This window comes from Dasypus novemcinctus, chromosome 1, assembly GCF_030445035.2.
Source record: "Dasypus novemcinctus isolate mDasNov1 chromosome 1, mDasNov1.1.hap2, whole genome shotgun sequence".
NCBI lineage: Eukaryota > Metazoa > Chordata > Mammalia > Cingulata > Dasypodidae > Dasypus > Dasypus novemcinctus.
Window position 1 is genome coordinate 166,852,872 of NC_080673.1, and position 24,695 is coordinate 166,877,566.

The 24,695-nt window shown below is 39.7% G+C and overlaps 1 protein-coding gene and 1 non-coding gene across 3 annotated transcripts in view; one reads left to right on the top strand and one right to left on the bottom strand.

Annotated features, from left to right (window-relative positions):
• SMIM14 (small integral membrane protein 14) overlaps positions 1-24,695 on the top strand; it is a 104,750-nt gene that overhangs the window by 72,897 nt on the left and 7,158 nt on the right. For both annotated transcript variants that reach the window (XM_004475461.5, XM_004475462.5), the window contains exon 3: positions 7,915-7,963. In XM_004475461.5, coding sequence (XP_004475518.1) covers positions 7,915-7,963 — 49 coding nt within the window. The remainder of the gene's footprint in view (positions 1-7,914; positions 7,964-24,695) is intronic.
• LOC131279965 (small nucleolar RNA SNORA70) lies at positions 10,987-11,116 on the bottom strand. Its single transcript, XR_009187480.1, has one exon. It is a non-coding gene; the product is annotated as a small nucleolar RNA SNORA70 (small nucleolar RNA).

Sequence of the window (24,695 nt, forward strand, 5' to 3'; positions counted from 1 at the left end):
AAACACTAGAAACCCATTGTATAGTATAATCTAGAGAGAAAAATGCTATAATATAGGTAACAATCCAAAATAGAAAGGACTGAAGTCCTCCTAAGGCCTTATCTTCTAAGCAGAAAGATCAAAGGATGAGTTTTGGAAGGGTGTTAATTGTGTTCATTAGAAAGCACTGGATGGGAAGCGGACTTGGCCCAGTGGATAGGGCATCCGTCTACCACATGGGAGGTCCGTGGTTCAAACCCTGGGCCTCCTTGACCAGTGTGGAGCTGGCCCACGTGCAAGGAGTGTGCCCCGTAAGGAAAAGAAAGTGCAGCCTGCCCAGGAATGGCGCCATACACATGGAGAACTGATGACGCAAGATGATGCAACAAAAAGAAACACAGATTCCCATGTCACTGTCAACAACAGAAGCGGACAAAGAAGAACACACAACAAAAGGACACAGAGAGCAGACAACGGGGGGGGGGGGGAAGGGGAGAGAAATAAAAATAAATATTTTTTAAAGAAAGCACTGGAGTTCTTCTGTTAAGACACTCTCTTAATTAGGCACATAATAATAGCTACAATATTGCTAATCTGAAAACTTTATCCTATGCTGTCATGTACCATCATTATATATATTTTTATATGTGTGTGTATGTATGTGTATATATTTAAACTGTATATCATTTATTTATTTATTTTATTTTTAAAAATATTTATTTATTTTTATTTAATTTCCCCCCTCCCCCGGTTGTCTGTTCTCTGTGTCTTTTTGCTGCGTCTTGTTTCTTTGTCCGCTTCTGTTGTTGTCAGTGGCACGGGAAGTGTGGGCAGCGCCATTCCTGGGCAGGCTGCACTTTCTTTTGCGCTGGGCAGCTCTCCTTATGGGGCGCAGTCCTTGCGCGTGGGGCTCCCCTACGCGGGGGACACCCCTGTGTGGCACGGCACTCCTTGTGCGCATCAGCACTGCTCATGGGCCAGCTCCACACGGGTCAAGGAGGCCCGGGGTTTGAACCGCGGACCTCCCATGTGGTAGACGGACGCCCTAACCACTGGGCCAAGTCCGTTTCCCTGTATATCATTTAAACTTCACTATAATCTTAAGGTTATCTCTTTTATCGTTTAAGACTGTACCTCAGGGAAACGGACTTTGGCCCAGTGGTTAGGGCGTCCGTCTACCATATGGGAGGTCCGCGGTTCAAACCCCGGGCCTCCTTGACCCGTGTGGAGCTGGCCATGCGCAGTGCTGATGCGCGCAAGGAGTGCCGTGCCACGCAAGGGTGTCCCCCGCGTGGGGCCCCACGCGCAAGGAGTGCGCCCGTGAGGAGAGCTGCCCAGCGTGAAAAGAAAGAGCAGCCTGCCCAGGAATGGCACCGCCCACACTTCCCGTGCCGCTGACGACAACAGAAGTGGACAAAGAAACAAGACGCAGCAAATAGACACCAAGAACAGACAACCAGGGGAGGGGGGGAAATTAAATAAATAAATAAATCTTTAAAAAAAAAAAAAAAAAAAAAGACTGTACCTCAGAGGGTAACAGACAGGATTTGAACCCCAGGTACCACTGACTTTTTAGTCTCTCTCTTTAACCACTCTTCTGTATGACAGTTTACCAATCCATAGGAAGCTCCTATGCATGGGGAAAATGGGACCTCCATGATACATGAGGCTCTTGAGAAGACATAGAATAACAATGTCTTGTTTAAGCACATTTTGATAGCCCCAGATAGACTCTTTTTCTTATTTATTTTTGTACATTTAATAATTGAAAATATAAACAATTAAAAACTAAAAAGAAAGCATAGTTGAATAAAAACATACATTTCTCAATTAAATGTACTAGATACCTATACATTTTTTAAAAATCATACGGTATGTTACACAATGTTTTTGGTTCATAGTAATGCAATCATACAGTATGTGTCCTTTTATGCTTGGCTTGCTTTAGTCAACATAATGTTCCTAGGTTCATCCATGTTGTCATATGCTTTACAACTTCAGTTCTTCTTAAAGCTGCATAATACTCCATTGTGTGAATAGACTAGTTTGTTTATCCGTTCATCTTTTTGTTCTTCATAATTTTTTTCCCCATAGAATTTCTCTAAGGTGTAAGTTTCCTCATGAAAGCTATATTTATTCACTTTTGTTGGTAGAATCTTCCCTTTTATCTATTTTCCCCATAAGCTTCTGGCTGCCAAGATTATGGGTATTCTATGCTTATGCGTCCTGGATATCCTAATGCACTCTTTTAGGTTCTGCAGTTTTTCCTAACATAATTCCTCTGTGCCAAGTCTCTTCCATTCTTTTAAGCTCTTTTTCTTTTTTGCCTTTCCCCCAAATGAAGAAATAGTTATTCTACTCATTCTATGCTGTTACTGTGATTTTGAAGCTAATTCATTCCAAGAATCTATCCTGACTACTCTGGGTTTTTAGGTAGGGAGATCTGTCTTGCATTCCCCTGTTAGTTCTTTACTGAAATCAGCTTTAACATGAAAGTTTACCTGACTGGCAACTATTGACTGTAGATAGCCCACATATGGTTCCCACTATTCTCTCTCTCCTTTCCCCTTCCATAGGAAAAAATCACTTATGAACCAACACAACTTCCACATTAAGTGAACATGATTTCTTGTTACAAATCGTGTATGAGTTTATTGGTTTTATAGACACTTGTGTAGCAGGACAAATTGTACAATACTTTTTTTTCCCCAGCATAGTCCCAAAAAGGGAAGCCTTCTGTTCCTTCTGATGGCATCTAAAGTCTTTTTGTACTGAAGAAAAACACTGGCTTTGTTGATCTTAGTGAGAGACTGTAGAGTAACTATACTTTATATATGACTTCAGAGTAATTTTCACTTTACTCTTTTTTTTTTTTAAGATTTATTTATTTATTTATTTCTATCCCTTCCCCCCCACACTACCCCAGTTGTCTGTTCTCTGTGCCTATTTGCTGTGTGCTCTTTGTCTGCTTCTGTTGTCAGCAGCACAGGAATCTGTGTTTCTTTTTGTTGTGTCATCTTGTTGTCAGCTCTCCGTGTGTGCGGCGCCATTCCTGGGCAGGCTGCACTTTCTTTCGCGCTGGGCGGCTCTCCTCACGGGCGCACTGCTTGCGCGTGGGACTCCCCTATGCTGGGACACCCCTGCGAGGCACGGCACTCCTTGCGCACATCAGCACTGAGCGTGGGCCAGCTCCATACGGATCAAGGAGGCCCAGGGTTTGAACCGCGGACCTCCTATGTGGTAGCCAGATGCCCTAACCACTGGACCAAGTCCGTTTCCCTACTCTTAATTTATAAATCATTTCAGTTCAGTTGTATGATACATCAACTCACTGAAATATTTTGTAAACATTCAAAAGTTGTAGTTGCAAGAATATGTCATGTTAATAAGTTAACTAAAATTATGTTTTAAGAAATTTTATACATTGTAAGGCAGAATGAAATTGGTTAAGAACCTACACTTGGGAGTTAGACTGGACTTAAATTAGCTAAACTCAGTTTCATTCAGTAAAGTAGGAATAACAGTACCTACTTTCTGCTGGTGGTTATGAGGAGTAAATTAGACAATGATTTCTTAGTACAGTTCCCAATAGTAATATTTGCTATTTTGCCAATATTTTGGCAAATATTTGCCAATAGTAAGTTCCCAATAAATATTTGCTATTTTAATAAATGCTTTCAAGTGTGTATATTTTAAGGCTATAAAAGAATATGCAACAATAATTTATTAGGGTAGCATGTAAATCCACATTGTTTTCTAAGCATGAACATTTGTATTTAAATATATCTCAAATATTATATAGTGAGAAATTATTCCTATTCCACAGTGATAAAACATGTTATATATTGGTATGTCTCAGAGTGGAAGGCATTCCGACAGATGACATTAACAGAAAATTGTGATAATTTGAGCATATAGATAGAGCATTTGGTTTTGAAATTAACTAAATACAACAGCTAAGTAATATGATTCATATGCCCCTGCCACACTGGCTTTTTTTGGTTCTTCAACATTAAATCCCAGGTGCCTTTTAACTCGGGTCTTTGCTAGTTGTTTCCTGTACCTGGATCACTGGCTGTGAATTGTCATCCCCTTGATCTTTACCTTCATCTAGATAGTTCCACTTAAATGTTACTACTTCTGTCTGCCTTAATTTAAAATGTTTACTGACTGTCCTCTATCATGCCATCCTATTTTCATTGTCTGTTTGGCACTGGTATTGTTAATTGTCTGATTTCCTCCACCATAGCGGAATCTTGTCTTGTACATACTATTTTGCCTGCACCTAGAACTATATTTGCCATTCAAATATTTTTAATGAATAAGTGAATAAATGATTGTTGCATTATAATTAGACATAATTAATGATCATCTCACATTTCCAAATGAAAAATTTTCTATAGGTACACAAAAATATTTATGGTTTTCCCCTTATTCCACAGGGGTAAGGATCCTCATTATCTTTAACCAGTATTTGTCAGCAGTGTTCACTTATTTAAGGGCTAGATAATAAATAATATATTAGATTTGAGGACCATTCAATCAGTTTCTCTCACAACTACTCAACTCTGCTATTATAGTGAAAGTAGCTACAGATAGCATGTAAGTAAATAGGGATAACTGCTTCAGTAAAACTTAATTTACCAAAACAGGTCTCCAGTCTTCAGGCTGTAGTTTTCTGATCCCTGCTGCAGACCACAAAGCCACTAACTACAAGAGTATGGGGCCAAACCCACATCTAGATAGTCACAGTATGGGAAGCGGATTTGGCTCAACTGATAGAGTGTCTGCCTACCACCTGGGAGGTGCAGGGTTCAAACCCAGGGCCTCCTGACCTGTGTGGTGAGCTGGCCCAGCGCAGTGCTGATGAGCCCAAGGAGTGGTGTGCCATGCAGGGGTGTCCCCCACGTAGGGGAGCCCCATGCACAAGGAGTGCGCCCCTCAAGGAGAGCCACCCCACGTGAAAAGAAATACAGTCCACCCAGGAGTGGTGCTGCACGCACAGAGAGCTGACACAGCAAGATGACGCGACCAAAAGAGACACAGGTTCCCAATGCCTCTGATAAGAATGCAAGCGGACACCGAGGACCACATAGCAAATGGACACAGAGAGCAGACAGTATGTGTGGGGGGGTGGGGGGTTTAAAATAAAGCTTTACATAGTCACAGGAGAGAGGAAAAAGAGCACAGTGAGCACCTGGTAAACCCAGGGGTCCCTACTTCTATTCACACAGGGAAAGGATGATAGGACTAAAGGAGGCCTTAGGAAAGAACCTACAGCTGGTGACACCACTGCATAAGGAAGTAGATTTGTGAGGAAATGGATGTCTAAAAGATTCTTGGGCTTTTCACATGAAAATCATGTTATTTATAGATCTGATTGAGCTACTGACTTGAAGCAAGTAAGCACTCAAGATAAGGGAAGCACTTCAAACAGAGCTACAGCCAAAAGCCAAGGCTGGTATTTCAGTCACTTAATGTGCAAAAGAACTAATAATTTGTTGGTCATTTAGATCATAGCTGTAGATTTTGGAGTATGCTATGTGTCATTCCTAAAGATTAAATCCAGGATAATCAGTTAAGCAGAAAAATTACTTTTACTCCTTATTTGATATCTAGGTGATTAGATCTTGTTTGATCCAAGGACTTTTTACTAATGAGTCCCTTTTTATTTTACATTATACACAATGCTATGTGAAGGTGAGAAGGTAGTGGGAAGGAAAAGATACATGTTTATGAAAATGTAAGGACATCTCTAGAAGAGATTCACAAAAAAAAACTGAGTGCTGTAGATGCTGAAGAGTAGAATAGAGTTGGAGATATCCTTTTGGACTTTTGAGTTTTGTCCTCTATGTAATAGAAAGCAAATAAATGAAACTTAAAATATATGCAGATTGAGAGGTATATGGGTCTGTGAATAACACTTTTAAAATTTCTTTAAACTGTGTAATTTTAGTAAGAATTTTTGTATTGAGTCCTGTCATATTCAGACATTGTATATTATATAGGTCTCTTTCCCATTCTAATCTAAAAGACTAGACAACTGCTTTTATGGGTATACACCAAAGCAAACCTGATCTTCTTAAAGTATAATTTACAAAATGATTGGTTTAGTTGCTAATTCCAATAATTGTTTAGAGGAGGTCATAGTTTGCTTGACATGATAATACTAGCTAACATAATAACATTTTTTAGAGCTATAGCCAAAAGTTATGAGTTGTATTTTAATCACATAAAGAACTATGCAAAGAACTGATTATTTGTTAGTTATTTAAATCACAGATATTATTGTCATTACGATGTTTCCTATGCTATGTTGTTTTTTTTTAAGATTTATTTTATTTATTCTCTCCTCCCCACCAACCCCCACCCCTGTCGTCCTGTCGTTTGCGCTGGCCTGTCTGCTCATTTTCTTTTTAGGAGGCACCCAGGACCTCCTGCTTGAGAGGGAGGGGCCTAATCACTTGAGCTACCTCTGCTCCCCACATGCTCTGCATTTTAATCTAATCCTCGCTAATACTCTGAGGTATAGGAAATAGTATTATCTCCATTTAATCAGATGAAAAAAACTAAAGTTTATAGGTATTAAGTAACTTGCCCACATCTTAAAACTAAAAAGTTGCAGAACCAGATTTTCCATCTAAGTCTGTCTTCCTGCAGAACCCATGCTTAACTATCTAAGTACTACTGTTCTATAGTTGCTTCTCCCAAAGAATTGTAAATTATGTGTTATGTCTTTAAAGGAGAGATGGTATGATTATAAAGTAATGAGACTGACTTGACAGGCTGCATGATCCTCAGTCATTCAGCCCAGTATGGGGTACACATTCATAAAAGGATGACATATGTTCATTGATAGGTTTTTCTTTTCTCTTTTTATTTTATTAATAAAAGTTGATAATCACATGGTTTCAAAATCAATTTATATAAAAAGATATACGTTGAGAATTTTTTTTAAAGATTTATTTTATTTCTCTCCCCTCCCCACATTGTCTGCTCTCTGTGTCCATTCACTGTGTGTTCTTCTGTGTCTGCTTGCATTCTTGTCATGCAGTACCAGAAAACTGTGTCACTTTTTTGGTTGCGTCATCTTGCTACATCAGCTCTCTGTGTGTGGTGCCACTCCTGGGCAGGGTGCGCTTTTTTCACATGAGGTGGCTTTCCTTGTGGGGTGCACTACTTGCACGTGGGGCTCCCCTACACAGGGGACACCCTTGCATGGCATGGCACTCCTTAAGCGCAGCAGCACTATATGTGGGCCAGGTCACCACATGGGTCAGGAGGCTCTCGGTACTGAACCCTGGGCCTCCTATATGGCAGGTGGATGCTCTATCAGTTGAGCCACAACCACTTTCCTACATTGAGAAATTTAGCTCCTACCCCTGCTGGAGTCCACTCCACTCCATCTTACCCCCACCTCCTCCTATGGTGACCACTTTTGTTAGTTTGTCATTTATCTAACCAGTGTTTCTTTATACAGATATATGCCACCAAAAAAAGTAAGAAAAAAGTTCTCCCTTTCAAAGTGCTTTTTCTATAAATAGCATTAGTTTCTTCTCTCTCTGATTTTCAACAAGAAGAAAATCTTACTAACAAAGTTTATTATTTTTCTAGTAGCTCTTCTCTATAATTTAATGCTTTTCCTTTGGGAAACCTAATTATATTTTACAATGGAACTTTCTCTCACTGGTGATTTTTTTTTTTTTAATTCCTTAATCTGTATGGATGAGTTACACCAGAATACAGTATATTTCAAAATTATTCTGAGTAGAGAAAGGTCCCCTCAAACTGACCTGCCCCTTGATGTACTCTATATTTGATTTTGAAGATATATATACTGTGGTAGCATTTATTAAAAAACAAAACATGAATCTAATATTGTCCATTTTTGGTTAAGTCCAATGGCTAACTTTCCTTTATTCTTATTCATTGTAGTTGAGACAGTCCCAGTCCTACTGCACAGACACAGAATGTCTTCAGGAATGTAAGTAATGATGGAACAGGAGAACTTAATATTAGGGGCAGAATTCTAGGCCAGATAACTGTGAACCTTTGTCAGAAATTATTCTTATATTTTGCTCTTTCTGGAAATGTTTCTCAGTAATATATGTAATGTATTTGCCACATAAATATTTCATTTTTCAATTATAAAAATTTTTGTCTTGCCTCATAAATGATTCTTTGAAGAAAATTGTAAAATCACAGATAAGAAAAAAGAAATGTCCAGAATACTATTATGTGAAAATAACTAGTGTTAACAACTTGGTGTATACCCTGTTGAGGCCTTTTTCTTGGCAAATATATATGTAAAAGTGTACTTTTGGCTGGCTGCACTGGAGCACCAAGGTGGCAAGCACAAACCTCTCACCCTTTCTCAGGCATCTGTTTGCATCCATTGACAGGTTCAGGGACTTCTGAGAGGGTGGAGAAGGTCATTCTTTCCCAAAGTTTGAAGGCTTTGGGAACCTCTGATGTTCCTGTGGTTCTGACATTAGCATTCCCATGAGGGCAGGGCAGTGGGGAGTTTTCTTCACATGGATTTATTAGCAATGGTAATGGTAAAGTGAGAACTAGAGCAAGAAGAAGGAACCTGCATGGTGAGTATAGCTGACAGACTTGGTGGCCATTAGGTGAGGAACCCTTTTTCAAGACACCCAGAAGTAACACAAGGGAGATTCGAGGGAAACTAATAACTAGCATTTAAGCCAGTTCAGTCTTGTGCCATACTAATTGGACTGTAAGAAGAGAAGTATGACATTCACAGAATGGTGAGGCCTGGCACAATTAGACTCATATTCACTTACAGAAATGGGATCCTTCATATGTATTTTGCCTACTGTATTATGAATGTGTTTATATATATTTATCTTTAAACTATTTAATGACTAAATAATATTCCGTTGTGGAGATGCACTATTGTTTAAATGATTCCTTTTTGTTGGAGTCTATGGTTGCTAATATATTTTTGCTGTTATAAACAGTGCTTGAAACAAACATCTTTTGTTTTTAATAAATTTTTTTTTAAGATTTATTTATTTCTCTCCCCCACCCCCACCCCAGTTGTCCGCTCTCTGTGTCCATTCGCTGTGTGTTCTTCTGTGACCGCTTCTATCCTTAGCAGCAGCACCAGGAACCTGTGTTTCTTTTTGTTGTGTCAGCTCTCCGTGTATGCGGTGCCATTCTTGGGCGGGCTGCACTTTCTTTCATGCTGGGCAGCTCTCCTTATGGGGCGCACTCCTTGCGCGTGGGGCTCCCCTATGCGGGGGACACACCTGTTTGGCAGGGCACTCCTTGTGCACATCAGCACTGTGCATGGTCCAGCTCCACACGGGTCAGGGAGGCCTGGGGTTTGAACCGCGGACCTCCCATGTGGTAGGCGGACGCCCTATCCATTGGGCCAAGTTCGCTTCCTAGCAGCATTTTTTGTAATGACCAGAAAACTGGCTTAAGAAGAAGACTGAAATTAAAATTCTTAATTATAAGCTTAGAAATTCTATTAATAATTTCTATTTAAAAATATATATAAGTATTGAAACAAGTAGGGATCAATATTAATTTCGAGTATCTTATTTGATAAGCAATATGTAAACTTTAACCACACAAATCTCTGTAGTGATGTAAATATGAAATGCACTCTTAGGGTTCCACAACCTTAAAGTTGGAAGAGACTTTGGTAGTATAGTCAGACTTTTTTGTATGTGTGTGTGCAATAGAACCCTTTAAACAAAAGAGTGCATTCTGTTCATTTAGGCTGTTTTTTTCCCTAAAAAACAAAACAAAATAAAAAAACACCAAATTGACATTAAACTCTCGGTCACCCCCAAAGAACACAATTTGAAAGTAGCAAAATAGCAGGCATACATTAAGGAACCATGGGATCATCCTTGACTCCTCATTCTTCAAATCCTTTTAAGTTTATGTTTATAATATCTCTATTTTACTTTTCTCTCTGTCTCTGCTTCTACTGGTTATACTTTATGTCCTCTTCATCTGTTGTCTTAGCTTTGATTATAAACTCTTACTTGGTCTCCTACCTTCCAAATTCATTTCTCTACAATGACACCATAGTTATCTCCCTAAAATTCAGACCAAATGATGGATGACCTTTCCTCAGTTAAAAATGTTTGATGTCATCCTCTTCTGCCAGCCCCTGTATAGGTAACTTTAATTTAACATGACATTTAAAGCCTTTAACAGCCCATCCTCATCTCTGTGGCTTCTCACATCTACCCTGTGTACTTTTGACATTTCTCATAATATGCCATGCTCCCAGGCCTTTCCTCATGGCTTTTCCCTCACCGCATCTAACCTGCCACCCTGAACATTTTCTGACCAATGCCTAATTGCTCTTCAAGACTCTGCTCGTTGCTCAGATTATGTTACAATCATTTGTAATCACTGCCTTCCAGACCATGAATTTGTTCAAGGTGAGGACTCACCTGCATTTGTCTTTGTACCCATCATGCCTGCTATGGTACATTAAATACTTTTGAAATTATTTAATTAAATGTGGCACTCATTACTTCATGTGGTAGCAGTTCCACCACTGTTGCATGGTTTGTTTTGTTTTGTTTTGCTTTTAGATGGTCAGAAATTAGTTTATTGGTGGGCACAAGTCAGGTGAGGGCATTACTGGCAAAGTCCTCACAGGTGCAGGACCTTCCACTTGTCCAGGTGGCCATGATTGGGGACATATTTGACCCCACAACCATCCAGGATGAGGTGCTTCTCAGCCACCTTGTCTTCAAATCCATCAGCATTAAACTTGGTAAAGCCCAACTTCTTGGAGATATGGATCTTCTGGCAACCAAGGAAATTGAACTTGGTCCTGCCTAGCCCCTCCATAACATGCTCCTTTTTTTGAAGCTTAGTGAAAATGGACATGATGACCTGGCCAATGTGGATCCTAGCTACCATTCCCTGGGGCTTTGCAAAGACACCTCGCATATGTGTCTGGAGCCTAGACTGGGGACAGCACAAAGTCAGACATGAACATCAGCTAGGAAAGGCTGTCTCCAGGATCCCTTTGGGCATCCCATATAACAATAGGCTGCATATACTACTAAGAAGGCTGTTGTCTGCAGCAGTTGCATTCTGGGCTCCCATGGGGAAAGAAAGATAGTTAAATTGGCTTCAGATGCATTATTTTTTATATTGAGCTAAATCCCACTTCATTGTGATTTGGGATTTTTTGCTCTCTGGAGCAGTATAGAGCAGGTCTGCTCACTCTTCTGAAAATACTGCCTGGCTGATAAAGAATTGTATAGAAACCAAATCTATGGCTAAGTTAATTTTGAAATAAATAAGCTTGAAAATCAGTAGCTCTACTGAGGATAATGTAATTTCTATGCATGATAAAAATTACAGTAAAAAGCCTACTGGTGCAGTGTCCACTTTCAATACTGTTCTATTTTTGCATTTCCCACTGGAAACCTGTGTTAAAAGTTTTTATTAATAGATATAATCTCTCCGAATCTGCCAGGTCTTAGAGCCTCCTACTCTTCGATTTTCCTGGTGTCCAGCTAAGTTAACAGCTCTGTACGAAGCTTCATTGTGAATCCATTTGGCACCTTATTATAACGTCCTCACCATCAACTCTACTCACATTTGCTTGTAACCAAAGACTTAATCCTTAAGCAAAACAGAGAACACTGTATTTTGATACTCATAGTCCTTTTTCATTTTTAAGATTTGGCATCTTTCCAGACCATAGAGTTTAAAGTACTTAGCTTCTTAAGTCAAATAATTTCCAGATAGTTCCTGGTAAGGGAACAGATTTTATATCCCCAAGTATTTTTGTTGTTTTTAAGTGCCAAAAAGCTATCACAATGAAAAATTCGTTGGTGGTTTGGGTGGAATATACAAGACACAGGACTATAATGCAGTAAACCATGTGGTAGAAGATGGACTGTGGTTAACAGTACAAATATGACAGTATTCTCTCAAGAACTGTAACAAATGTACAATACGAATACATAGTGTTAATTATAGGGGGTATATGGAAAAAAATATATGAAGTGTATGCTATGGACTATAGATAGTGGTAGTAGTCTGATCATGTTCTTTCATAATCTGTAGTGAATGTTCCACAACAATATAGGGTATTGCTAGAGGAGTGCTTTATGAGAATTCTCTACATTATGCATGATTGTTTTGTAAGTTCACAACTTCTCTAATGAAAAAATAAATTTTTAAGAATTTAGTGATGAGGTCTTTAAAAGATCCATTCATTTCTCTATACTGACTTTAAAATGGCTACTACTAATATTTGTATTTATTAACTGTTCGCAATTCAGAGAGGTTGAGTAGCATACTTCCCAAGGCCAGTCCAACTCTGGTTTTCCTTTGTCCTGAGACTTCATGAGTAAGGACTCATGTCGTAGGGACTGCAAGTGATAATAGAAAGCCCACAGTGACCCCACTCATCCCTGTTCCTAAATATTTTGAGGAGTGTATGTCAGTTTGGATACCCCAGTATCTTCAACCTGAAGATATCTTACAGCTAATTTTTTTATTGTTTAATTCAATATATTTATTTAATATATGGTTCAAAATCAAGAAGTTGGAAAGTGGATTTGGCTCAACTGATAGAGCGTCCGCCTACCATATGGGAGGTCCATGGTTCAAACCCAGGGCCTCCTAACCCGTGTAGTGAGCTGGCCCACGCGCAGTGCTAATGCATGCAAGGAGTGCCATGCCTGCCACGCAGGGGTGTCCCCTGTGTAAGGGAGCCCCACATGCAAGGAGTGCACCCTGCAAGGAGAGCTGCCCCATGCAAAAAAAGCACAGCCCACCTAGGAGTGGCACCGCACACTCAGAGAACTGCCGCAGCAAGATGATGCAACAAAAAGAGACACAGATTCCCATTGCCGCTGACAAGAATACAAGTGGATGAAGAGGAACACACAGCAAATGGATACAGAGAGCAGACAAGGAGGGGGTGGAGAAAGAAATAACTTTTTTTTTTAATTGCTCGAGTATCTATTCTTGTGCAGATTCAAGAAAAAAAAAGAAGTTAATCAGTGTAAGTTATAGTCAGGGTTCTCAAGGGAAACAAAACTGACAGGACATATATGTAAATATTAAGAGATTTTTATAAGAATTGTCTCACATGACTGAACTCACCACTTCTCCTTTTTAAAGCCTTCAGCTGATTGGATGAGACTTCTCCATTGCTGAAGGCAGTCTCCTCAGTTGATTGCAGATATAATCAGCCATAGATGCACTCAACTTACTGAGGATTTAAGTCCATGAAATATCCCCACAGTAACAGTGAGGCCAGTGATTCCTTGACCAAACAGCTAGATACCATAACATGGTCAAATTGACACATGAACTTTACCATCACAGTATACAGTGAAAAGTAGTTTTCCTACTCATGTTCCCCTGCCTACCCAGTATTATTAGGTTTCTGTGTATCTTTCCAGATACTCATGTACAAGCAAATATAAATATATAATTTATGTCCCCTTTCTTTTTACATACTGTTCAACTGGTTTTTTTTTTCTGTCAAAAAAAAAAAGTATACCTCATAGAGTCTTTGCTCAAAATGTTTATAGCTTCATAGTATTCTATTGTACAGATATATCGTAATTTATTAATCAGGTACTGTTGATAGACATTTAAGTTTGTTTCCAGTTTGTTTGTTTTTTTGTTAAAATAAGTTTGCATATGTGATCATACATTATAGAGAGTTGTAATTTCGTGGCCTCTACCAAGAGGTTCAGCTTTCATTGGTTCCTCTTTTACCCTTTATTCTAAGATGGGCCTTAAATTGTTGGAGATTAAGGGAGAAATGATCTTGTCAAATGTTCAAGGTCAGGAAAGCTGTCCATTTAGCCTTTTAAGTAGAGAAATTCTACAGCATTCAGAACTTTTAGAGGCATCTTTAACTCATTTTTCTTCCTCCTCCCACTACCAGTCTACTTAGTCACTAAGTATTATGCTTCTTCCATCTTTGCTGCTATTTATATTTGTCCCTTTTGCATTCCTACTTCACTGTCTTATCTAACCTAGCTATTTTCAACAGAACCTTTCCATACTCAGACTTTTCTTTCCTCTAATTGATCCTAATACTGGTAATGGCTAATGTTTATTGAATATTTTACTGGGTGCCTTGCTGTATTTGCTGATGCAAAATACCAGAAATCTGTTGGCTTTTGTAAAGGGTATTGTGATGGTTAGGCTATTGTGTCAACTCGGCCAGGTAGGTAACTGTGCCCAATTGTTTGCTCAAGCAAGCACTGGGCTAACTGTAATACAAGGGCATTTATGGACTTTAATCACCATTGACTTTACTGCAGTGGCAAATAATAGCTGATTACAATTATATCAATCAGGGAGATTGCCATCAGCAATGAGTGATGCTTTATCCAATCAGTTGAATGCCTTAAAAGAGGACGTGATTGCAGCATTGAGTGAGAATTTCCCATCTCATCTTTGGACAGCTAACATCTTCCAGAACTTGGCGAGAACCTTCATTGGACTTTCATTGGAGCCCCTGGTTGCAGCCTGCTGTGGAACCTGGACTTGTGCATCCCCAAAGTCACATGAGAGACTCATAAAATTATATACTATTGACAGATATCTCTTGTTGATTCTGTTTCCCTAGAGAACCCTGACTAATACAGCTTGGTACCAGGAGTGGGGTAGTGCTTTTGCAATTACCGAAATGCTGGAATAGTTTCAGAAATGGGTAAGGGATATTTATTGGAGGAATTGTGAGATGCTTGATGGGAAAGGCCTAAATTGCTTTGCAGGGAATATTGGTAGCACTATGGAGCCTAAAGTTATTTTTGATAAGGCCTTAGAAGAAAATAATTGTGAGATACATGCTAAAGAGACTTTTTATGATGCCTTAGAAGTTAATGATGAAACTATTATTGGAAACTGGAGGAAAGATAATCCATGTTTTAAAGTTACAGACAACTTAGCAAGATTAACTTCTGGTGTTTTATGAAAGGCAGAATTTGAAAATGGTGAGCCTGAGCATTTAGCTGAAGAAATTTCAAAGTAAACCCGGAGAATGCAGCTTGGCTTCTGCTGCTTGCAGCTTATAGCAAAATGCCACATGAGAGAGAGATGCTGAGGACTGAACTGTGTGGCACAAAGAAAACAGAAATTGATTCTGGAAATTCCAAACCTCTGGAAATCAAGCTCCCAGATAAAAGTGCCCCATTGGAGGACTTGACTAAACTTGGGACTTGCAAATCAGGATTGAAAATTCAGTTCTCTCAGAAAGACTTGTGGAAAGTCTTACTGTCTAATGACTTGGACCCCTGCTTCCTGTGTGCTAAACCAACAAGGTTTTTGAGAGAGCTGTATGAGCAAAACCACTGTCAACTTGGAATAAAAGGGACATGGAAAGGAGAAATTGAAGGGGAAACAACTTCAAGAGGAAAACCATGGCAGCTGAGATCTGGAATTAGGACATCACCTTGGGCTAAGAGAGGAACCCCACCCATGTGTACAGAAAGGGTGAGTTTGCCCCAGCAGTTGAAGAGTGTGGCTGCTCCTGTCTGATGTTCTGGGAGAGTTTTGCTGCCCCAGGGTACAGAGAGGGTGGAGCACATTCCTCAAGAATTAGGGCGGTTAAGGTCAGCACCCCACAGGTCTGAGAGGGGTGGACCTGCCCCCAAAGGTCAGGGAAGGTCGGTGGTCAATTCACTGCTCTGAGAGGGTTGAGCTTGTATGCCAAAGTTTAGGTGAATACTGTCTTCACATCACTGTACTATGGGGGTTAAGACTCTAACCCAAAGACTGGGTAAGATGTGGCAATCACCCCAACATTCTTAGAGGGAGAGGTCTGGAGCTTGGTTGACACCCAGATGCTTGATGGGAATGAAGCCAAGAAAATGACTGTTGGGCAACCAGTGGAAAGGGTGGGTCCCCATATGGCCCCAGGAAGAAGAAACCATCATCTTAAGAATGAGTCTCAGATTAAAATCGAATAATCGAATGGAGGATGTTCTGCAGGTTTACTGAAATGTAGAGGACCCATTATTCATGTTTCCCTCCCAATTTCTCTTTATTGTAATGAAAATGTTTATTCTTTGTCTGCCCATTTGTGTATTGGAAGCAGGTAAATTGTTTTGTAATTTCAGAGGTGTTTAGCAGACAGAACTTTGCCCCAGGACAAACTGTATTTCTTTAAATTTATTGTGGTACAATTTAGTCCTTGCATTATAACTGATTTAAGGGTTTTTTTTTTTTTTTTTTTTTTTTTTTTAATATTGTGATGTCTTTTTGAAATTCAGAGGGTGGAGTGTAGCAGTTTGATATTATTGATGAATCCAAAAAGAAATATTGGATTATGTTTGTAAACTGATCTTTTTCTCTGGGCATATTTGATTATATTGAATTCATAAGTTTCCTTGTTTATGTAATCATGTAAACCTCTTGTGCTAGTAGGGCTGGTAGTCCCCACAAAAGGATGGGGACTCACAGATAAAAGGCATGGCAAAGGACAGAGTTGAGGGCTTTTAATGTTGGACTTTTGATGTTGGAGTTTGATGCTGAAGCTGGAGCCCCAGGAAGAGAAAGACAGAGCCATTCACCTGATAGTCTACAGCTGACCCTATGGAGAGAGGGAAAGCCTAGAAAGCCTTATAGTCTACAGCTGACCTTGTGGAGAAAACAGAGGCGCTAAGCCCAGAGGACCCCAGGAAACATGAACCCTCACAGATGTCGGCAGCCATCTTGCTCCAAACATGAAAATAGACTTTGGTGAGGGAAGTAACTTATGCTTTATGGCCTGGTATCTGTAAGCTCCTACCCCAAATAAATACCCTTTATAAAAACCAACCAATTTCTGATATCTTGCATCAGCACCCCTTTGGCTGACTCTTACAACAGATATTTATTTGGACTAGAAGCTTACAGTTACCAGGCCATAAACCATAATTTACTTCCCTCACCAAAGTCTGTTGCCATGCATTGGAGCAAGATGGCTGCCAACATCTGCCAAGAGTTCAGGCTTCCTGGGTTCCTCTCTTCCTGGGGCTTTTTTCTCTCTGGGTCAGCTGCTTTCTCCTCTGTGTGCTTACTTCCCATGCTCCAACTCAAAACTTAACAAACTCCAGGACCTTGTCATTTTCTCTGTGAATCATCACCCACCAAGCGGACAGGAACTCAACATCCTATTGACATGGCCCAATCAAAGCCCCGGTAATTATTTGATCAAGTAAAAGTGAAACCTCTGAATCCAATACAATCTAATATGCCCAGACCAGTTCACAAATATCATCCAATATCTTTTTTTGGAATTCATAAGCAATTTCAAACTGCTACACTTGCATCGTGTAACTGCTTTTTATGTAATGACTATTTTAATCCCCACAGCAACTCTGTGAGAAGATGGTAATATTTCCATTTCATAGCTATGGAAATTGAGGCACAGAGATGTTACAGCTAAGAAGTGGTAGAGTAAAACAGCTATGCAAATGGTCCCTGTTCTGGACAAATTAATGACCTATTTAGAAGAGAGAGGAAACCATTCCTTCAAGCTAGAAATGTTGCACTAGTCCAGAGAAGGAAAGGTTGACCTGGAGGATGGAGAAGATTTTAATAGAAGAGAGAAGGAAGTAGGATATAATGAATAAGTGGTGTAAGAGCATTTCAGACCGGGGAATATAATGAGTATCCCAGAAAAAGGACTAAGTTTGAGTAGTTGGCAAATGCTGCCAACTCAGCTAGTAGTTAACTACTGCATCAGATTTATTTGGAAAGCTTTAACAAATATTGGTGATTCCTAACCCCACTGCTAAGCTCCTTTTTTTACATGGTCTGAAGTAGGGCTTTAGATTCTGTGTTGTTGATCTTGTTTTAGGCTACTTTGATGCTCAACCATGTCAGGGAGCCATTATTGGCTAAAGGAGGAGGATGTTGGGTGTGATTAAAGTAGAGGATGCATTTTCTGATAAGTGTAAGAACTAAGATTAGATGAGTGGAAGAGCCAGACTAAGGAGTTCAGAGCTGAAGCAGTGGGCAGTGGAGAGCGAGTCACCAGGTTGCCCAGCAGATAGATGTGTTAAGAGAGTAACGTTTTAGGTGAGCTCTCTTCTGGCAGCAAAATGCAAAGGAAAGGTTGCAAAAGGAACCAAGCTTGGAGACAGCTGCAGGGAATGGAGTCATATTATCACTATGAAACTTTTAAAAAAGAATGGGCATTTTGTCAGGGTTGCTTTGTCTAGAAATATGAGTTAGTAAATCTGGGAACTTCAGAAGTTTGGCTCTCTGAAGCTTAAGAATCTTTTATTTGCACAGAGTATCAAAAAATAAGGGATTCACTCTCCAAATTGAGTATCCTAAGATTTGATGTTGGGGTTACACTTCTGGTCTTTACAGCTAATAAATCATTTTATTTCTGAGAGAGGGGGTACTATATATAGGTTTGATAGTATGTAGAAGACACAGCTATCTTTCTTTGTCAAATTTTAAGTAACCTAGTTTTATTTAACAACTAGTTTTGTTTATCAAAAATCCTTTTTAAATCTGTATTTTCTAATTTTAACTTTTTCTCTCCCCCTTCTCCCACATTCCCCTTCTACCTCTTTCTCTTCTCTCCCCTCCCTTCTCCTTCTCCTCCCCCTTCCTCTTTTGAAAAAAAAAAAAAAAAAACTTAGAAGACATTTATGAAAATAATACTAACCCCATGCAGAAAACTCCAACATACCCCACCTCCCCAGAATCCCAGATTCATCACGCAGATTAGAATATCCCCTCTTCCTTAGATTAGAATATCCCCTCTTCCCCAGGAAACAGTTTCCTCCGGTCCCAGGTCAGGCAATCCCTGCCAGCAATCCCTTGTCAGGCAGAATGACTTGACTGCTCTCCCACAGTGTTCTGTAGGTGAATTCTGTGTGCTGCCTTCTAAACACAGGGCAAGTTCTACAAGGGCGGGTTCTTTAGGCCACTATCAGACAGTTTGGACCAAACATATATGATGCCAGTACGGTACTCGATTATTCCCCTCCCTCCAGAACCAAGACCAGGAATCTTCACTGGGAGTGTGGGTTGCCCCTGGCCTTGCTGGTGGGGGTGGAGGAGGGGTCATCCAGGACTCTACAAAATTCTACCACTTTTAAGTAGCGATTTTCTTGATTTTGGGTGCATCCTATTCCTGCAGTCCGTCAACTGTTTTCTGGAGCTTTGAGAAAGATGTTTCTGCCAAGTCTTGCTGGTTGTTCAAAGCTTCTATGCAGGGATGGAGTCCTGAAGCTTCTCACCCTACCATCTTGATTGGGACTGTTGTCCACTCAGTCATACCATTTTTAAGTTGCCCTTGATTAGACACTTGCCTTGTCACTTAAATCTTTTTATTGTTTTCTGGAGCTTTGAGAAGATGTTTCTGCTAGTTCTTGCTAGTTATTAAAATTTTCTGGGTGGGGAGGTGGCAAGCCTTAGAGCATCTACTCCACTATCTTGATTGGGGCCACTGTTCAAGATTATTTCTTTTAAGTTTGAGGTGGGTTTTAGGCATTTGCATTTTTAAGAAGCTGCCAAATGACTGATGCACATCATATTTTAAGAATTATTAACATCAAGGGGAAAAAAAGAGAACTATTGATGTAGTCACAGTTAGATATTTGAGTCTAAAGTTCAGAGGACTCTGGGGTAGGTATTAATGTAGGTGAAGTCTACATACAGATTTATTTTATTTATTTCTCCCCCCCCCCCCCGCAGTTGTCTGTTCTCTGTGTCCATTTGTTGCGTGTTCCTCTTTTTGTCCACTTCTGTTGTCAGCAGCACAGGAATCTTTGTTTCTTTTTGTTGCATCATCTTGCTGCGTCAACTCTCCGTCTGTGTGGCGCCATTCCTGGGCAGGCTGCACTTTCTTTCGTGCTGGGCAGCTCTCCTTATGGGGCGCACTCCTTGCGCGTGGGGCTCCCCTACGCAGCGGACACCCCTGCGTGGCATGGCACTCCTTGCACGCATCAGCACTGTGCATGGGCCAGCTCCACACAGGTCAAGGAGGCCCGGGGTTTGAACTGCGGACCTCCCATGTGGTAGACGGACACCCTATCCACTGGGCCAAGTCCGCTTCATCAGAAGGTATTTTAAACCTCAGGTGAGGATAAGAGTACATAGAGCAAAAAGAGAAGGGAACCTAAAATTGACCATGAGGAATTCCAGAATTTAAAGGCCAGGAAGAGGAAAGTGAGCATGCAAAGGCCAAGTGTTTGAAAGAAAGCCAGGCAATGTGAATGTCATAGACAAAAGAAAGTGTTTCAAAAGAGAATGGTCATGGAAAACAAGAACTAAAAATTACCCATTTGGAGCAGATGTGGTTCAAGCAGTTGAGCACCCACCTCTCACATCAGAGGTCCCAAGTTCAGTTTCCAGTGCCTCCTTTTTTTTTTTTTTTTTTTTTTTTTTTGGAGTTTTTTCAAAAAAATTTATTTGGAAATTATTTCAAATCCACAGAAGATGGTGCAAAATAAAACTAATACAAGGAATGTTTATCCATTATACAGATTCACCCGTTATTAACATTGGACCACATGTGCTTTATCATTTGCTTGTATGCTCTCTTTCTCAACCATTTGGGGATAATTTATGTACACCATGGCCCTACCAATAAATAACTCAGTGTCTTTTCCCTAAGAATAGGGAGATTCTCTCACACAACCACAGTACAGCTATCAACTTCAGTAAATTTATCTTTGATACAATACTTTATATAGTCTATCACTCATATTCTATTTTGCCATTCGACCCAGTAATATCCTATATAACATTTTTCCTCCTACAATATAGGAACAAGTATAGAGTAAGGTATTCCATTCAATTGTCATGTCTCTTTAGCCTCTTTAATCTGGAACATATATTTTAAAAGAACACAACTCCTCGATTCTTTTTTTTTTTAATTAATTTATTGAAGTATATCACTCATACATAAACATACGTAAGCAATAAGTGTATAATAATAGGTTACAAACTTACAAGACAAACATATATAACATCATACAGGACTTTCATAACTCACCCTGCCACCATTAACTTGCATTGTTGTTGAACCTTTTTAACTAATGATTAAAGAGCATTGTCAAAATATTACTACCAAACAAAGTATTTTCCCCCAACAAACCCTATTATTTTTATATTATTTATATATGAATATACATAAACAATTAAGTGTATAGTAAAAGTTGTGAACTTACAAAGCAAACATTCATAACATCATACAGGGGTTCCATACATCAACCCTCCAGCAACGACTTGCATTGTCATGAGATATTTGTTAAAAATTATGAAAGAATATTGTCAAAATCTTACCAGTAATCATAGTCCTTATCTTATGCTTATTGAATGAGATGGCTCATTTAATTGTTGAAGGCAATTTACCTTGTTTATTTGCAGATATAATGAGCCATAGATAAAATTAACTGACCAATAGTTTAAGTCCATGAAATACCCACACAGTAACAATCAAGCGGATGCTTGCTTGACCAAACAACTGGACACCACAACCTAGCCAAGATTACTTATGAAGTTAAGCAACACAATGATCTTGAAACTTTTAAAGAGTATTGACCAATTGAATGTATTAATTGTGCATTCCTGAAATAAAGTCAACATGGCAATAATGTATTTTATTGCACAGTTAGATTCAATTTGCTAATTTTTGAAAGTGTTTTTACATCAGTGAAATATACTTTTGTGTGTGTATTCAAAATCTCTCTTTTTTTTGTCTTTATTTTTTTAATATTACATTCAAAAAATATGAGGTCCCTATATACCCCCACCCTCTTCACCCCACTCCTCCCTCCATAACAACAGTCTCCTCCATCATCATGAGACATTCATTGCATTTGTGAATACATCTCTGAGCACTGCTGCACCTCATGGTCAATGGTCCACATCATAGCCCACACTGTCCCACGTCCCACCCAGTGGTCCATGGGAGGACATACAATGTCCAGTAACTGTCCCTGCAGCATTACCCAGGACAACTCCAAGTCCCGAAAACGCCTCCACATCTCATCTTTTCCTCCCATTCCCTACCCCCAGCAGCCCCCACGGCCACTTTCTCCACACCAATGCCACATTTTCTTCGATTACTAATCACAATTGTTCATGAATAGATTATCAGTAAGTCCACTCTAATCCATACTCCATTCCTCCATCCTGTGGACCTTAGAATGGTTGTGTCCACTCCACATCTATATCAAGAGGGGCCTTAGATTCCACATGGATGCTGGATGCAATCCTCCTGCTTTCAGTTGTAGGCACTCTTGGTTCCATGGTGTGGTGGTTGACCTTCTTCAACTCCATGTTAGCTGAGTGGGGTAAGTCCAGTAAACCAGAGTGTAGGATCCGGTGTCTCCTAAATAAGACAAACAACAAGCAGACCACAAGCAAGATCATCAAAGAGACAATGAGCAAAAACAAGCAGGGAGTGGATGTGGCTCAAGCAGTTGAGTACCCATCTCCCACGTGGGAGGTCCTGGATTCAGTTCCCAGTGCCTCCTAAAGAAAAAACACAGACAACAAGCAATGAGCACAAACAATGAGTAAACAGATGAGGGAATGGAATTGAGGGAAGGATTTTTGTTTTTTCAAAAATAGGAGAAACTCGATCATGTTTAAATACTTATGGAATGATTCCAATGGAGAAGGGGAAGTTCAGCAATAGGAGAGAGGATAATGGATAGCATGCCTGCAAGAGTGATGAAATCCAAAATTCAAGTGGAAAAACTGTTCTTAATTACAAAAGGGAGAGCATTTCTTATAACAGGAGGGAACAAAGAAAGGATGTATAATGGATATAGAGAAAATGGAATGTTGATGCACTGGTGCTCTATGTAATGCAATTTGAGTCCTCCTAAGTACTGCTTTAACTATTAATGGGGAAGTGACTGGTTTTGGAATAGAGACTGCATTCTTATCTAGCCTACTCTTGGGCCAGCTCAGCTCTTAATTTGATTTTGTCTCCTTTGTTCACTAGCCCGTTGGCCCAAGCAATGCCACCTATCCCTTCCTTCTTTTGGGAATGAGCCATGGGTCCATAGACCCCAGTGCAAGGCATCATCTTATTTTCAACATCTTATCTGGATTTTCTATTACTTTTTCTTGAGGTATGGAGACCAAAAACCAAATAGTTGTATAGTCTTTTGTGTTTTTTCGTCTGTTGAATATAGTCACACTTTGTTATCTTTTAAAGGCAAAAATAGCAAATTTTCCGTATATTTTTTTTCTTTGTTTTGTCCATAATTATCCAAAAATTTCCTATTCACAAGTTTCAAGGGAAGCAGATGTGGCTCAAGCAATTGGGCTCCCATCTACCGTATCGGAGGTCCAGGGTTTGATTCCTGGGGCTCATGTGGAGAGCTGATGCAACAAGATGACGCACCAAACAAAAACAGAAAGAGAGAGACACAGAGGAAGACAATGAGAGATACATCAAACCAGGGAGCTGGGGTGGCCCAAGCGATTGAGCGCCTCTCTCCCAATCAGAAGGTCCCGGAATCAGTTCCCAGTACCTCCTAAAGAGAAGACAAGTAGACACAAAAGAACGTACAGCAGACAGCAAGCACAAGCAGCAAGGTGCGGGGGGGCAAGGGGCATAAATAAATAAAATAAATCTTTAAAAAAAAAAAGTTTCAAGAAAACATGAGCAATATTAGTATTTGAATGAAAATTTAAAATTTAATTATACTGTATTTCTTCTTTAATAATCAAATCCTTATTCATTAACTTTAGGAATTCTTTTTGGCCCGTCAATCTCTTAAGTTTCTAATTATATTTCACAATTTAGCTTATTATGTGAATAATCGTCAATTTTATAATTATTTTGGCAGTAGTTAATCCAGTTCACACACTTAGGAATTTCTATTAATACAAAATATCATGCAGAATATTTTCTTTAAAGGAAAGCCAATTGAAAAATTACATCAGTGCTCTCAGGGTAGATAGTGTAAATGATATTCACTGTAGTAGAAATATATTTTAAGAATAGCTACCTAAAGTGCCTTTAGAAAACACTTTATTCCATTGATCATTGTAAAGACAGTAAAATTTGATAATTTGTAAAAAGGAAAAATATACTTTATTTAAATTTTGAAACAATAAGTACTTTTTAAAAATTTACGGGAGGGAAGCAGATGTGGCTCAAGTGATTGGGATCCTACCTACCACACAGGAGGTCCATGGTTCGGTTCCCGGGGCCGCCTAAAGAAGACAGCAAGCTGACACAACAAGATGACACAAATGAGAACAAGAAGATGAACATGAGAAACACAACAAAACAGGGAGCAGAGGTTCCCAGTGCCTCGTAAAGAAGATGAGCAGGACGGCGAGGTGGCATGATGACATAACAAGAGACACACGAAGAGAAACATAACCAGAGACACAACAAAGCAGGGAATGGAGGTGGCTTAAGTGATTAGGCACCTCCCTCCCACATCTGAGGTCCTAGGTTCGGTTCCCAGCCCCTCCTAAAGAGACAGGGAAGACGAGCAGACACAGCAAGTACAAACAAGAAAGGGAGGGGTAGGGAGAGAGAAATAAAATAAATCTTTACAAAAAAGAATTCAGGGGAATGGGTGTCACTCAAGTAGTTGAGAGCCCACTTTTCATGTCTGAGGTCCTGGGTTCAATCCCCAATACTTCCAAAAAAAAAAAAAAACAGCTTTCATTGGGGTGTGGCTATAGCTCACTGGTTAAGTGCCTGCTTCCATACATGAAGTCCTACGTTCAATCCTGGTACCTCCTAA